The sequence below is a fragment of the Myotis davidii genome, unplaced genomic scaffold (assembly GCF_000327345.1).
Source record: "Myotis davidii unplaced genomic scaffold, ASM32734v1 scaffold395, whole genome shotgun sequence".
NCBI classification, from domain to species: domain Eukaryota; kingdom Metazoa; phylum Chordata; class Mammalia; order Chiroptera; family Vespertilionidae; genus Myotis; species Myotis davidii.
Window position 1 is genome coordinate 1,392,718 of NW_006287904.1, and position 14,906 is coordinate 1,407,623.

The window sequence follows — 14,906 nt, forward strand, 5'->3', positions numbered from 1 at the left end:
CCATCAAGAAGGCCCTGGGGCTCAAGCCAGGAGCCAGTGTTTTTCGATTTATACACAAATGACGAATCAGGAGAAACAGTACGGAAGAAACTGAAGTAGCTGCAGCGGCAAATCAACACCGACCTAACTCTGATGATCTGAGTGATTTTCTTCTTGGCTCCTCTGGGCTAAGACAATGCCCCCCCACCCCCGCCCCCCATCTCTCCACTGCCGCCGCTCTGACCACACGGCCCCCTTTCACTCATTACCTGGTGTGAAGAAAACAGCTTGGAAGGGCTTTCTCATGTTCTTCCTCAATCAGGCACAGCCAGGAGGATGCTCAGTGTGTTCCCACAAACATGGACATTGGGGTTTGCTGGTGGTCAAAGGGGGTCCAGGTAGACCAGGACCCACCATCAGTGACAGTGTCTATTTGGGGATCTCTGTTAGAAGAGGAGCCCGTAAACCCCAACAAGACGCGGGCAGAGTAGGAGGTGGAAGCCTCTGGCCTGGGGCTCTAGGAGGCAGGGCCAGTACCAGGCAAAGGCCCACAGAGCTGCCACGGAGAAGAGGGGCCACTAGGGCCAGAAGAAACGAGCATAAGTTACAAGCAAGTAGGTTGGCACTCAGAGTCTTCTGGTCAATGGGCCGGCATAGGGGGACCCAGGTTTGCTATTGCCCATGCTGCAGGGAAGTAGAAATCTGAGCGGCTCCGACAGGCATGGGACAAAGAAACTCCTCATGGACACAAAGTGGATCCAAGTGGTCACTCAGGTGCCATATAACCCAAGTGCCTGTAACCCAGCCATTAGGTCACTTAAAGCAAATGAAGGGTGTTCCGAAACTGGGCTGGAGAGCAGGTAATTCATGACTCCTGCTGATATGCACAGGAGAGAGAGCCTGTTTCTCATCGCTCGACAGTGATGTCGAAATGACTGAGTTACTGGGTATCGCAATTCCTCCCTCGCAGCCGCATGACACAGCTCTTTTAGGCCTGGAGCATCTCACGTTGCTCCTCCTCGTGTGGAATCGCGGGGTTTTGAAGCTGGAAGCCTGGCCTTGACCTCCAGGCTCCTCCGTGACATCCTCCGAGGGAGGGCAGAGGAGCCACACGAGTCCAAGTTCAAGCAAGTTGACCAAGGTCATGCAGCTCCTGTACGTTCCCACCTTACAGGACCAGGCCTGTCCTTCCTTTACACCAGCGGTTCTCAACCTGTGGGTCGTGACCTCTTTGGGATTGAACGACCCTTTCACAGGGGTCGCCTAAGTCCATTGGAAAACACATATATAATTACATATTGTTTTTGTGATTCATCACTATGCTTTAATTATGTTCAATTTGTAACAATAAAAACACATCCTGCATATCAGATATTTACATTAGGATTCATAACAGTAGCAAAATTACAGTTATGATGCAGCAACGAAAATAATTTTATGGTTGGGGGTCACCACACAATGAGGAAACACAGTCCCTAACTCCCATGAGAACGTTTTCCAGGGGGCACATCCTTGATCATGAATACCATGGCTTACAGGTCTGTAGCCCTGCCTCCACTTCAGCTCACTAAGACCCCTCCTTGCCAAGCATGTAGATACAATGAAAGACGATGTCCTGAGAGAGAGAGAGACAGACTGACAGGCATGAGATTAGCAAAGCACCGAGATTTCAGAGGAAAATGGGGGAAGCCCGGCCCACTGCAGAGATGAGGCTGGTATCGTTTTTAATGTTGTTCTATCTTTCATTTAAAAACTGTGTCAAGAGGAAAATGTTCCTGTGTTAAGCAAAAAAGCAACCAGATGTAAAATTGAACATGTAACACCATCTAAGAATCATAAAAAGACCCTATCTATCTTGGATGATAGAACTGAATGACTTTTATGCTTTTTCTGAGTATCTTTCTGCTTTGCTTTTATAATGTACTGGAAGAAGAAACATTCTTTAAAATACAACCATCAAATGAAAGGAGATTTCCTAATTTCCCTTCTGCTACAACCTGACAAAATTGAGAATCTCAAGGATCTGAGCCGGAAAAGTACATCCTGGCTCAGAATGGCCTTCAGATGCCACTGTTACCGCTGCCTGGGCCTTTCTGCGGGACAGGTCGTCACTCAGCCCATCGCCATGCTCTCCGCGTCTGCTCTTCCAGGTGGCTGGCTGTTCTCCCGGAGCCTCCCCCCAACAGGTGGCTGATGGCAGAGTAAAGAAGAAAGACAAGCCCAGATGGCGTGGCTCAAAGGGTGAGCATTGACCTATGAACCAGGAGGTCATGGTTTGATTCCTGGTCAGGGCATATGCCCGGGTTGCGGGCTTGGATCCCCAGTGTGGAGCATGTAGGAAGTAGCCAATAAGTGATTCTCTCTCACCATTGATGTTTCTACCTCTCTCCCTCTCCCTTCATCTCTGTTCAATAAAAATATATTTTTTTAAAAAAGCAGAGAGGCGTAATAACCCCACACATTCACCATCTCTCCTTCTCCTGCCCCCTCAGGGCCACTGAAGTTCTCCCCTAAGAATTACTCCAGACAGGCTATGCCGGTTAGGGACTCTGGCCTTCAGTAGCCTGGGAAAACCCTTCAATGAGGCTAAGTCAATTAGAAAGAAAGGTCACAAATGTCCACATCACCAGACTGTCCCCATATCATTCCACATCCTGCTCTCTCCCTTCCGGGGCCCAGGGGACCCTCTGATCAGGAGGCAAGCCTGGGAGGGAGCAGGCAGGATTACAGCGAGGTGGTCAGCCCTGACACACACAACTCCAAGTGAAGGTGGCTCTACCACCTTGACTCTGCATGGCCACCATGAAAACAGTAGGGAGGGTCCTCACATAATTAAAAATGGAACTGCCTTATGACCCAGCGATTCCACTTCTGGAAATATATCTGAAGAAACCCAAAACACTAATTTGAAAGAATATATGCGGTCCTATGCTCATAGACGTATTACTTGTAATAGCCAAGATATGGAAGCAACTCAAGCACCCATCAATAAATGAGTGCATAAAAGAGCTGTGATGATATATATAGATATAGATATAGATATAGATATAGATATAGATATAGATATAGACATAGATATAGTTATTACTTAGCCATAAAACATCTTACCATTCGCGACAGCATGGAATGACTTAGAGGGTATTATGCTAAGTGAAATAAGTTAGTCAGAGAAAGGCAATTACTGATAATATCAATTATATGTGAAATCTAAAGAACAGACTAAATGAACAAAGTTGAAACAGACTCATAGATACAGAGAACAGACACGTTTGCCAGAGGGGAGGCGGGGGTGGGAGACTGGGTGAAAAGGTGAGAGGATTAAGAAGTACAGATTTTTAGCTACAAAACAGTCAGGGGGTAGAAAGTACAGCATAAGGAATACAGCCAACAATATTGTAATAACTATGGTGTCATGGGTACTGGAAATATCAGGGGAACACTTTGTAAAGTGTGTGACTGCTAACCACTATGCTATACACCTGAAGAGAATACAAAATACTGAATGTAAACTGTAGTTGAAAAATAAATTTTTTTTAAATAGAAAGAAAGGGCATGCACAGAGACCCTCTGGAAAAGTATAGCTGCAGCTTCCTAACTGGCCTTCACTTCCTGTCATGCCCACCCTTACTCCTCTCCACACCACAGCCAGTCTTCTAACATCTCTACAAGAGGTAAGGTTGAATCTAGCCCCGCACCTCCCTCTGGTCTCACATGACCCGTCACTGCAGCCCCAGCCCTCCCTTACAAGCTCCCCTTCCCCGACACTCACATTCACCCGTTTCCCTGTTCTGTCCTCTCCTGCCTTGTCTAAAGGACACAGCTACTCAGCTCAAGAGTAACCTCTATGAAGCTTTTCCCAGCAGCTCCTGCTGCCAAGGCTAAACCAACAACCTCCTCCTTCCTATCTTCACGGAGCCCCACACTCATCTCCGTCACAGCACCCACAATGCTCTTTTTGCTCTTATTAAAGCTATAAAGAGGATTGGGACAATCTGGGGAACTTTTGCGATGGGCCATAGATGAAACAGTTTGGCAGCAATGTTAAATTTCCCAAGTGTGACAAATGTATTGTGTAAGAGAAATGTGCTATTGTTCGAGGATACTCATTACAACACGCTCCGAAATGCTTCATCAAAAACACACATACACACAGATATGCACAGAGGGGGAGAGAGGGAAATGGAAGGAGGCAGTGGAGAAGGAGAGAGGAAAGAAGGGAGAAGAAATAAATGCCAAGTAGCAAAATGTTAACTGGCCAATAAAGGTGATACATAGAAGATCACTGTACTATTCTTGCAACTCTACTGTAGATTAGAAAATGTACAATAAAAAAAAATTGGAGGAAAAAGAAAAAAAGGCTGTACTAGAGATGCAACACCTGAGAACTTATCCATTTTCCAAGACAACCTCCCGAAATTACAGACTCAGGGAATATGATCTCACAGCCTACGCCAAGCCCAACCCACCAGCTATATTTCTGCTCTTGACAATGGCGCTGAGGCTTTGTCTGAGATGGGAAAAGCAGGATACCTGGGGAGATGGAGCGGATGGGCTGGGAGTGGGGTGACTGTTTCCCCTTTCATCTCGGTATGTTCTGATGGTGTTTGTGCAGAACACCAGACAGGTGCCTTTCAAAACCAGCGCCTTGAACGCGCCGGGCAAGATATCACACTTTTCAATAAAGCAGATTTCTCTCTCTCATACGATCTGCCTTCACAAATAAGTCACTTAATCATCCGTTTCTTGGGCGGGGGACACCGGAGATCGAGCCAGGAATTGGTGAGTACTAATTGGGCTGTCTGCCTCCAACGGAGCGGTGAGTGATGGCCCAGCTGTACAGATGATGGCGTCCAAATGGCTAGAATCAGTGCTGCAGATTTATGGAGCCATCAATAAGGGCTGCCTTTTCTCCCATTAACATAATTAAGACAATGAACTACTTTGGGGAAAGGGAAAAAAAGAGAAGATCTACACTCGGGACTCGGAGAACGATTAATTACATTTACAGCTGCATCCATCTAGAAGTAACTTCAGGCAGGGCCCTAAGAAACTTTGAAATAACCCACTGCCCACCAAGAAAGTCAAAGTGCCCCCAGAAAGAGGGACAGTCCCTTCCCATCAGGGGGAACCACAGGCCTCTGCCAAGGAAGGCCCAGAGTGGGTGCAATTTTCTCCAAAGAAACATCCGTTAACTTCATAACCTTGAGAATTAGCTCATAATACAGCACCCTGTCCTCAGCCTGGCAAACCTACCCAGTGCAAATAAGCAAACAAAGAGAGGCCAAGACCACCGTCCGAGAAGGACCCATGTAATCCTTTAAGGAAACCAGGGGAAAAAACACAAAAACCCAACCTGACAAAATAAAGGGTAGGTAATTCACTGCCAGGAAGAGTTAGCTGCACCTGTACCAACCAGGGGGTTTGTTTCTCTGCACGTGGACAATGAAACTGGATCACCAACAAGGTTGCCTTTTGGGGACTAGCTAAGCTGTGAAAGCGAGTGACAACAGCAGCAGGTCACGCCTCGGTGTGCACAATGGCCTCGCTCTGGCTCCACTGTTTTCCTCCCTCCTGGCTTCTCCCTGTGGCCACTGAGTCGTATCTATCTCCATAGGCTGTCTTTTTTTTTTTTTAAATATATTTTATTGACTTTTTACAGAGAGGAAGGGAGAAGGATAGAGAGTTAGAAACATCAATGAGAGAGAAACATCAATCAGCTGCCTCCTGCACATTCCCCACTGGGGATGTGCCCACAACCAAGGTACAAGCCCTTGACCAGAATCGAACCTGGGACCTTTGAGTCCACAGGCCGACGCTCTATCCACTGAGCCAAACCGGTCAGGGCATCCATAGGCCGTCTTTAACCTTCGCTAGGACATAGCAGGAAACAAGAGTATCCTCTCCTGAAGTTTCCTAATCATCTCCTCGGCCTTTTCTGGCACTCCCCTGCCCTGTAGACTCACAGCTCCCACAAGGAAGCAAATGGCAAGGCGCACGCTCTGAGGATGAGCATGGATCTCCTTTCCAGTTATTCCTGGAAGAGCCAGACTTGGCTGCAACTCTGAGCTCATCCCCTCGGCTTTCCCAGTCTCCTCACAAGGAAAAGATGAGCCTGGAAGTCCGAGAGATGGCACCCAAACCACCGGCCACGGGCCCAGTGGGACACGCCGACCTACCTTGGTCAAATCCATTCCGAGTTTGAGCTGCGAGATGAGATGAAGAATTACACTGCGCTGATCCTCCATGACGCCCAGTTCTGCCTCTTCCTTATCTTCAGTGTCACTTTTTTCATCTTCGGACAAAACCAATTCAGGGCCTGAGTTCGGCTACAAAAAGATCATCAATAAACATCACCAGCGGTTCCAGCGGAAGGGAGCAGCACAGCACTCGAACTCATATGCGTGGCAATGACCTCCGACCCAGGAAGAGTCTCTCTATAAGCCAGTCCTGTTGGCCATAGGGTGGAGGATGACCCTTTTGGGGATGCAGGCCATCCTTAGCTACTGCACATGCCCTCTGATCTCCCCACCACCTCCTATGAGTGAGCCTTCTGGCCGAAGGACTTCCCCTGACAAGAAAGATCCCTGCCCTTTAAGAAACTATAACGTTCAGGAATGAGCCCCCTTAACCTTGGCCATTCCCAAACAATATTCTCTTATTAACTTGCACAACCCAGGGCACTTTGTATCTAATATAATTTTTTCTATGTTTAAGAAAAGGTCTGATACCCCAGGGATGGGCTGAAATTACCTTATTTTATGAGAAAATTTACCCACAACTGTTTTACATCAATTAATATCACAACAGCAAGTGTGAAAAGTGAGTTGGCATTCATCTAGGGAGGGAGGCAAAAATGAAAATGTCAAGACCAACTCTGAGGCTTTCTAAGAATGCTGAGATACACGCTGGCCACCAAATCCTGCTTTCCTCATGCAAGTTTATTATAATTCAATTGCTCGGTTCCATTTTTCCAAGAACATAAATAAAAAAAACCCCACAACAACAGGCAAGTTAATAAACAAAATGTGCAAAAGGGAATGACTGAGCACAAAGTTTTCAATACCCAAGAACCAAGCACTCTGGCGACCATGTCAAGCTGTCTGCAGAACTCTGTTGAATAAAAGTAACCATTGCACACTTATCTATGTTCTTATGATGCTTGTTTTCATGTAAACAAAAACACTGCATACAACATTATACAACCGTTCCTAATGACTGGTCAGACACAGTGAAGTCAGCATACAGCAATGCAGGGCACAAAGGCATTACTTACAAAAGCATACAGACTTGCCCAAATGTCCATGCAAAAACGAACGATTTATAAACCTCACTGGACAGAACGATCTCATTTTATTTAATGGCACTTCCAATCCGCAAAGGTGGTCTCAGTGATCGAGGTGGTTGCAATTGTCTGGCCGAACAGACTCGTGCCGGCCCTTCCTTACCAGCACTCCAGAGGAAACACGGTCCTCCCCCTGCCCCGGGGCAGGCATTTTTAAAATTTGAAATTAAAATTTTCCAAGTCTTCTTCGAGTAACCCCACTCCTGGGCTGACAGTGGGGCAGCCTCAGTGATGCCCAGGGGGCTCTCCCCAGCCAAGAGTTGGGTTTCCTCCATCCCGTGCCTGGTTCTCTGGCCTCATCGCAATGTGTGACATCATCGGCAAGTGCCTTTGCCAGAATATACTGAGGGCGCCAGACCATCCTGGTTCAGAGGATACTAACCGGAGGGGTATATAGGGGCTCCGGGCTGCCCCGATTCCATGCTGGGAAGTCAGAGAACTCAGACACAACCCTTTCAGTGGCAAACGTGCTGCTGATGCTACTTTTTATTTTAATATATTTTTTATTGATTTCAGAGAGGAAGGGAGAAGGGGAGGGGGAGGGGAGGGAGAGGGAAAGGAAGAGGAAGAGGGAGAGGAAGAGGGAGAGACATCAATGATGAGAGAGGATTCAACTTATGCTGCCTCCTGCTCGCCCCACACACAGGGGATGAACCTGCAACCCGGGCCTGTACCCTGACCGGGAACCAAACTATGACCTCCTGGTTCATAGTCCATGCTCAACCACTGCGCTATGCCAGCCAGGCAGCTCCTACTTCTTTGTGGTGACCTGGTAGGCGGTAATTTGTACCAACAGACCTCCCCTCAACCCAGGGCAGCTGTGGGAGGAGAGGGCAATGCCTGGGCATCTTGCTTTGGGAGGAAAACGGACAATCACAAACAAATCAAGGCACCGTCATGCACCCAAGGGGGTGGGGGTGGCGTGCAAAGTCCTTAAACATCTCGACAACAAAGGTAGCTACATTTTGAGAGCAATTATTCCTGCTTGAAATTAGTTGTTTTCACAAAGTACTGATTGCAAGCTAAACAAATCAATAGCTCGAGTGAGGCAGCCATAAGGATTCTGAAGCAAAGAATGATCCTTTCTTCTGAAAATGTGATTTCCCGTTTGCCCACAAGCCGGTACACAGAGAACTCGCCATCCTGCCCACTCACTGCCCCACTCAGGGCTACGTGCTCACCTCCTGCTGCTGTCCGCCTGACTTGAAAATTAAACCCAGCTCGTCCCCCATTCCAGTAACCAAGGAAGCCTTTAGCAAGACCCGTGATACTAAGAACATGGGTGAACGTGCACACGAGCCTCTCCAGCTCTTCCCACCACACGCAACAACACGTTTCCTGTGTCTGATGATGACTCTCAGAGGCACTGGCTCCCGCAGAGAGGATGAAGGCTGGCACACGGGCCCCAGAAACTGGCTCACTCCAGGTGCCTTGGGGCCAGAGCTCCTGAGGCCCTGAAGTCCTGCCACGGAAGAAAGGCCGAGGGGAGCCCGACACACATCTGCGTCCTTGGCTCAGATCCTCAGCAAGCAGTGCCCTCCGCTGAAACACAGACCCAGCAATCGCCCTGTCTCCCACCGCTTCTGAGAGCTGGCCCTGGCTCTTACAGGATGCTTTGCAAACAATTCTCCTGCCCAACCTCAAGTAAACAATCAGGGGCTTAAAAAAAAAGAAGCTGGTTTCATTCACCACATTGTTAGTGAACATCTTAGATCAGTGGTCGCCACCCGGTGGTCCATGGACCGCTGGTGGTCTGTGCGGTCTGAAAGGTTGGCGACCGCTGTCTTAGATGATACCCACAATCCCACCCTCACTGGAACTCACTTTTGCAGGAAGGTGAGCCCACCCTCTGTTTTGGGTCCAAACTCAAGGCACTGCGTAGGCGTAGATAGAGCTGTGGGACTCATTTAGAAAGGTGTCTGTTGGCAACGTAAATATGTCAGCACCCCCAAAGCACCTGACAGCAAGCACTGCAAGAAATGGAAGGCTTGGCCCAGCCCATGTGGCTCAGTGGTTGAGTGTCAACTTATGAACCAGGAGGTCACAGTCTGATTTCCAGTCAAGGCACATGCCTGGGTTGCAGGCTCGGTCCCCAGTAGGGGGCGTGCAGGAGGCAGCTGATCAGTGATTCTCATCATTGATGTTTCTATCCCTCTCTCCCTCTCCCCTCCTCTCTCTGAAATTAATAATAATAATAATAATAGAAATGGACAGTTTAGAGCCAGGCTTGGAAGGAGTTTTAAAGACAGAAAGCCTTCTTCCCTTTTGGGGTCCAGGTTTGTTGCTTCTGCTCCTCTGATGTGAAACCCAAAACAGCGCTAATGGGCACTGGCTCACAGTCTGTTCTCCATAATCAGGCCCACGTTCTCACCCTCCCTCTCCCAGAGCTCTGCTTCTGTCCGGGGCCCCCCCCATGCCCACACCCTGTGGTCCCTATGGATTTCTGCTTGTAAAGTGATGACAGAACAGTGTTTCTCCATCTCAGAGGAAACTGAAAATGAGAAATGGTTTTCTAATGCTGAGAAACTTCATGAGACTTAAGAAGAATCTTTAAATACCCCATCCCCAGAGATCTTTGCAAATGAGCCAGCTCAGCCATAAAAATGTAGCCAAACTCGAAGAGAAAATGAAATTAAAATGTGTTTGAAAGAGAAGCAGGCTTTGGAATAATGAGGTTCTTAATAAAAACAAAAATTATGACTCAGTATTTCTACCACATGAACAACTCGGGGCTACAAAAATCAAGTGACTCATCATGCCTATTAGCAAACGTGGGTGAGGACAAGAAATGTGACGAAGAGCAAAAGGCCACGCGGCAGGCTGGGGTTTGGGGACCACTCCTCGGTAGCTTAGCGTGACCTGTGCCCCAGAACAAGGGTTCTTAATCTGGGCCCTATGGACACTCCTTAAGATATCTATCACAGCCCTTGATGTTTTATATAAAAATTGTATGTCTGGGCATTTTTCTGGAGAGAAGGGATCCCTGCTGATCTTGGATTCTTAGAAGCGTGTCTGGCCCTGGGCTGACCTCTGGGCCTCTCAAGAACCAAAGGGTCTGAGATCATGTAAGAGGGAGAGACTCTTATGGTAGGAAGCGGTCTAATCAGACAGTATCAGCATCTGCAGATGCACCACCCCTGCCCTTAACCACACCTCCACTTCTCATCCAGCAGGGGGCAGCACACCCATGAGACTATGGTGAGGCCCAAACCAGAAGCAAAAGTGTGACTTGTGTTCCACAATAGTCCTTTCCAAGGGGACACCAGTGTGGGGAACACACTGCTCTCATCTCTTTAACAAAAACCTGATTTTTTCAATCCAAATGTAAATTCCAAGCAAGACTGGCATTCCAATCTATTTTATTCAACACACATATGTAATTTAACTACAGTTTGGGTCAGTTCCAAGAAAAACCAGGAAACAGACATTTATCTTCAGAGTCCATTCATTTCCTTACCGCAGGCCTCACTCCACCCCGCCCCCTCAACCCCCCGCTCCTCAAATCTACTCCCCCTTCCTGAGCCTCACTCCTATTTTCCTTTTCTCAGACGGTGCACATCCAACCCATTCTTCTTTCTCCACAATGACCTTCTCTTCTTTCTTAACTAAAACCTGGTGCTCAGAGAAGTGGAGCCAATATAAGCAGTTTGACCTACTAATGTCCTCTTGATTTATAAATGCCTATGAACCTAGGGCCTTAACTCCAAGGGCTGAATCCTCAGATTTGAACCATTTTGGGAGAGGCCTGTGTGGTGGCATAACCAACCTTTGAAGAAGCCCTTTTCCTGGTGAATAGGGAGCAAGTCCGTGCCAGAGCCATTACATCACAGACATACAGGTGCCAGGGGTCTACACGGATTAAGCGGGCTCCTACAGTGTGGTCTTCTGCCCAAGTCAATAAGCGTCATCAGAAAAACAAAACTCACAGAATTCAACTGATCAGTCACTATCCTGAAAGTCCACCTGAGCCAGGACAGAAAACACAGCCAGTGAGGGCAAGAACATCCAACTCTCCTCTGGCAGCGAGCACACTGCAGCGCCATCATTTTAAAGCCTGGCATCTCTCCCCGCATACTGCTTGCTACCTTGGCACGGAGGCATGGGGTGAACTGAGTCATATCAAAGAGCCTTGATATTGAAGGACAAGAAGCAAAAATTGTGCAGATAATGTCTTTATGGGAAAATGGGGAAACCCAGCCATGCCAAGGAGGAAATCTAATATTCTGAGGACCACAGAAAGGTGGGGATGGAGAAGACCCAAAGCACCACCCTCGATGTACTCAAATGAGAGAAACATCATGATATACAGCAGCCCAGGCAAAGGAGTAACCAGGGAATGTGTGTCCTCCTATGTAACTTACTTCTCAATCCACAACTACACAGAACATGCAGTCACATGCAGGAATGGCCACCAGGGCAAGTCTGCTTCTGTTTCCTAGGGGATAAGAGTCAATAGAAGTTGGTTTGCCAGAAAATGAAAGGTTCTAGAAAAAGAGAAATGTGAAGTTGAAACATGGATATGGGTTAGGAGGCCAGAGAGATGGGAAGAATAGGTAAGTGACAGACCAAGGAGAAGAATAAAGAAACACGGTGACTATTGGAGGAGAAGCAAGGCATCCGAGTGTCTCAGACAGGGATGGGGAACCTTTTGTCTGCCAAGCACATTTGGGTATCTATAACATCATTCGTGGGCCATACAAAGTTATCAACTTAAAAATGAGCCTGCTATATTTGGTCACACATTTAATTAACTCGCTCCTAATGCCTTGGCAGGGCCAGACCAAATGATTTCACAGACCTTATACAGGCCACAGGGTAGATGTTCCCCACCTCTGGTCTAAGAGGTACAGGTGCCCAGGGACCAACTACTGAACCAATTTTGGGGGGGTTCCAACGAAAATGGTATTACTGTCGTTGATGACATTTATGGAATCCATAAAACCAAGGATTTAGTCCCTTTCCCCTCTAGTCACTTTCTTTTTCATTTCAATATTCACAGCATATTTAAGCCAAGTATCACAATCATTCCTTGATCCTCATAGTGTATCTTCATATTAGTAATATTTTACATCCTAAGAAGGCCCCTCACACAGCCCAAGGTCACGAACACTGGTGTAGCCGCCCTCGAAGACCCAGTCCAGCTTTGTACCCAAGTCAATGATATCCGCCCAGCTTGGAGTGCACGAAAATGGCCCGCAGTCCGGTGAATTCCACTTGGCATTTTTGTCCCTCATCCCCCAGGAAGAAATGGTTATCGCATGACTATCAAGTGCAGGGCCCTCTCTCTCACGTGCTGGGGAAAACCATTTCTCCTGAGGACACACGCAGACATAATGTTTTGTTATAGGAATGGAAAAGTGGCTGCTCCTGATGACCTACTGTCCTTCCCACGATAGCACAGGGGGGTGTGTCCTCAGGAACAGTCTCTTTAGTGCCTGCCTCTAATTCCCCCAGAGGAGGCCATCCATGCTGGGCGGAGGGCCTCTCAGTTGACTGGATGATGCTCTCTTCTGGTCAGAAATTCTACCAAAGAGCTTGTGGTCGGACACACATCTTCGGATGGTGTGTCTAGGCCAGCGGATGCGCCCTGGCCCTGATGCAGGGCAGCTGTCACGTGTAATATCTTCTGTCTCAAACATCCTTGTATTCTGTGTGGAGCCACATCCAAAGCCGGGTAGCCAACTGTGCGCTGAAGGCCACCACCCTATTTAAGGGAGTTTATCTTGGAGGTAGGTACAATGAGGCCACTGTTGGGGGAAGGGGGGACCCGACGGAGACGTTGTCTCTCATCCTTAAGAGGTTCGAGCACAGGCATGTCCACACAGCATGGTCCCAGCTGCCATTTTGGAGATGTGAGTTGGTGGCCACTGACATCACAATCCTTCGGCTGCCTCCCAGGGGCGGCGCGGCTGTCTTGCTCTAACCACACATACACACACACTTGCCACACTTGGCTCTCATAGACTGGAAGGACAGAGGCTCCTCCTGAGCCAAGGGGCCGACCTGCAGAGAGGGTGAAGTTTCAGTAAAGCACGCCCTGGAAGGCAGAAGGAGAGCATCAGCGGAGACAGTCGGGGATAATTCTACCCGTCGGGGCTCCTTTCAAAACATTCCAGGGGAGCATTCAGAGGAGGCGGCAGCATCAGCCCTTTTCTCATTTCCACATTATCTGCTTGGAAACCCAATGAAAGCAACAAAGAGAGGAACTGGGAAGGAACAAAGACAGTCTAAACAAAGGACCACAAAGTGCAAGCAGCAGCAGCAGATGCAATGGTGGCTTCTGACGTAGCCCAGCGAGAGTCCCGGCCACCCACATGCAGGAACCGAGAGGCCACAAGCCACACAGCTGAGTCCCTTTGGCACCAAAGTCTAGCACTGGCAAACCACAACCAGCACTGAGTTAGCGGCCTGACCAGGGCTGGGCAGGACTTCCTGAGAGCGAAGCTGGGCGGGGTTGAGGGGCAGGGTCGCCACAGTCCTGGGTGCCGCCGTGCAGCATGGGTCACATTTCCAAACTCGCAGGAAGCTTGTTAGCACAGGGATCAAAGACACGATAGGAAAAGAAAGAGGCCACAAAAACAGAAGCACACAATCCCGGAGCCCTGGGAGGCATCGAAGCATAAAGGGCGAGCGCCGAGCTTCGGTGCAGAGGCGGCCCTGAGTGTAAATGCTGCATGCACTACCTCCCGCCCGTCAGGCCCAGGGTCCTCGTCTGAAACGGAGGCGGAACCACCCACAGCTCAGAGGAAATGCTTAGCAAACGCCACCGCTCTGTGGTCTCTGGCTTTCGCACTGGGTACGTGGTGGTACCCGTGGGCTTGTGGATCTAGAAGCCACTGCTAAAGCGCCCGCCACCTCCTCCTGGGCCCCTCCTTCCGGCAGCACTGGAAGCTGTATGATGCAGCCCACGCTCCTTTCCCAGGCCCCCCAGCAGTGAGGACACTCAGGGCTCTGGACCTGCAAAAGGTCCAGGGTCCCCAAATAGGCCATGGCCCTGACCTCCAGGTCCTGGATCTGGGGCTCCACCAGGAGGGAACACACAGAAATGTCCAAGAAAGTCTCAGCCAAGTGCACAGCAGATCCAGGAACCACAAGAGACAAACACAAGCAGCAAGGACAGTGAATCAGAGAGGCAGGCCATCAACCGGCCCCAGAAGACCAGCTACGGTCTGGAGTGATAGGAGCAGGGGGCTGCCACCCACGTGGCACGTTCCCTAGATCAGCGGTCGCCAACCGGTGGTCCGTGGACTACTGGTGGTCCGTGAGGTCCGAAAGGTTGGTGACTGCTGCTCTAGAAGGCCTGGGAAAGGTAGGGAAGGAACTCATTTGAGACCCATGCTAGCCTTCCTGGCTACTGGTAAGAGGAAAAGCAAAGGGTTAAGACATAGGGTGCGCTCCCATCAGCAGATGAATGGATTAGAAAACTGTGGTACATCTACACAATGGAATTCTATGCTGCTGTAAAAAAGAAGGAATTCTTACCATTTGCAGCAGCATAGATGGAACTAGAGAGCATTATGCTAAGTGAAATAAGCCAGTCAATGAAAGAAAAATACCACATGATCTCACTCATTTATGGATGATA

The 14,906-nt window shown here is 48.7% G+C and overlaps 1 protein-coding gene across 1 annotated transcript in view; it reads right to left on the bottom strand.

Moving 5' to 3' along the window:
- The window catches only part of OSBPL10 (oxysterol binding protein like 10), a 138,078-nt gene that overhangs the window by 13,814 nt on the left and 109,358 nt on the right, over positions 1 to 14,906 (bottom strand). The window contains exon 6 of the mRNA XM_015561258.1: positions 6,156 to 6,305. Within this exon, the coding sequence (XP_015416744.1) occupies positions 6,156 to 6,305 (150 nt within the window). The remainder of the gene's footprint in view (positions 1 to 6,155; positions 6,306 to 14,906) is intronic.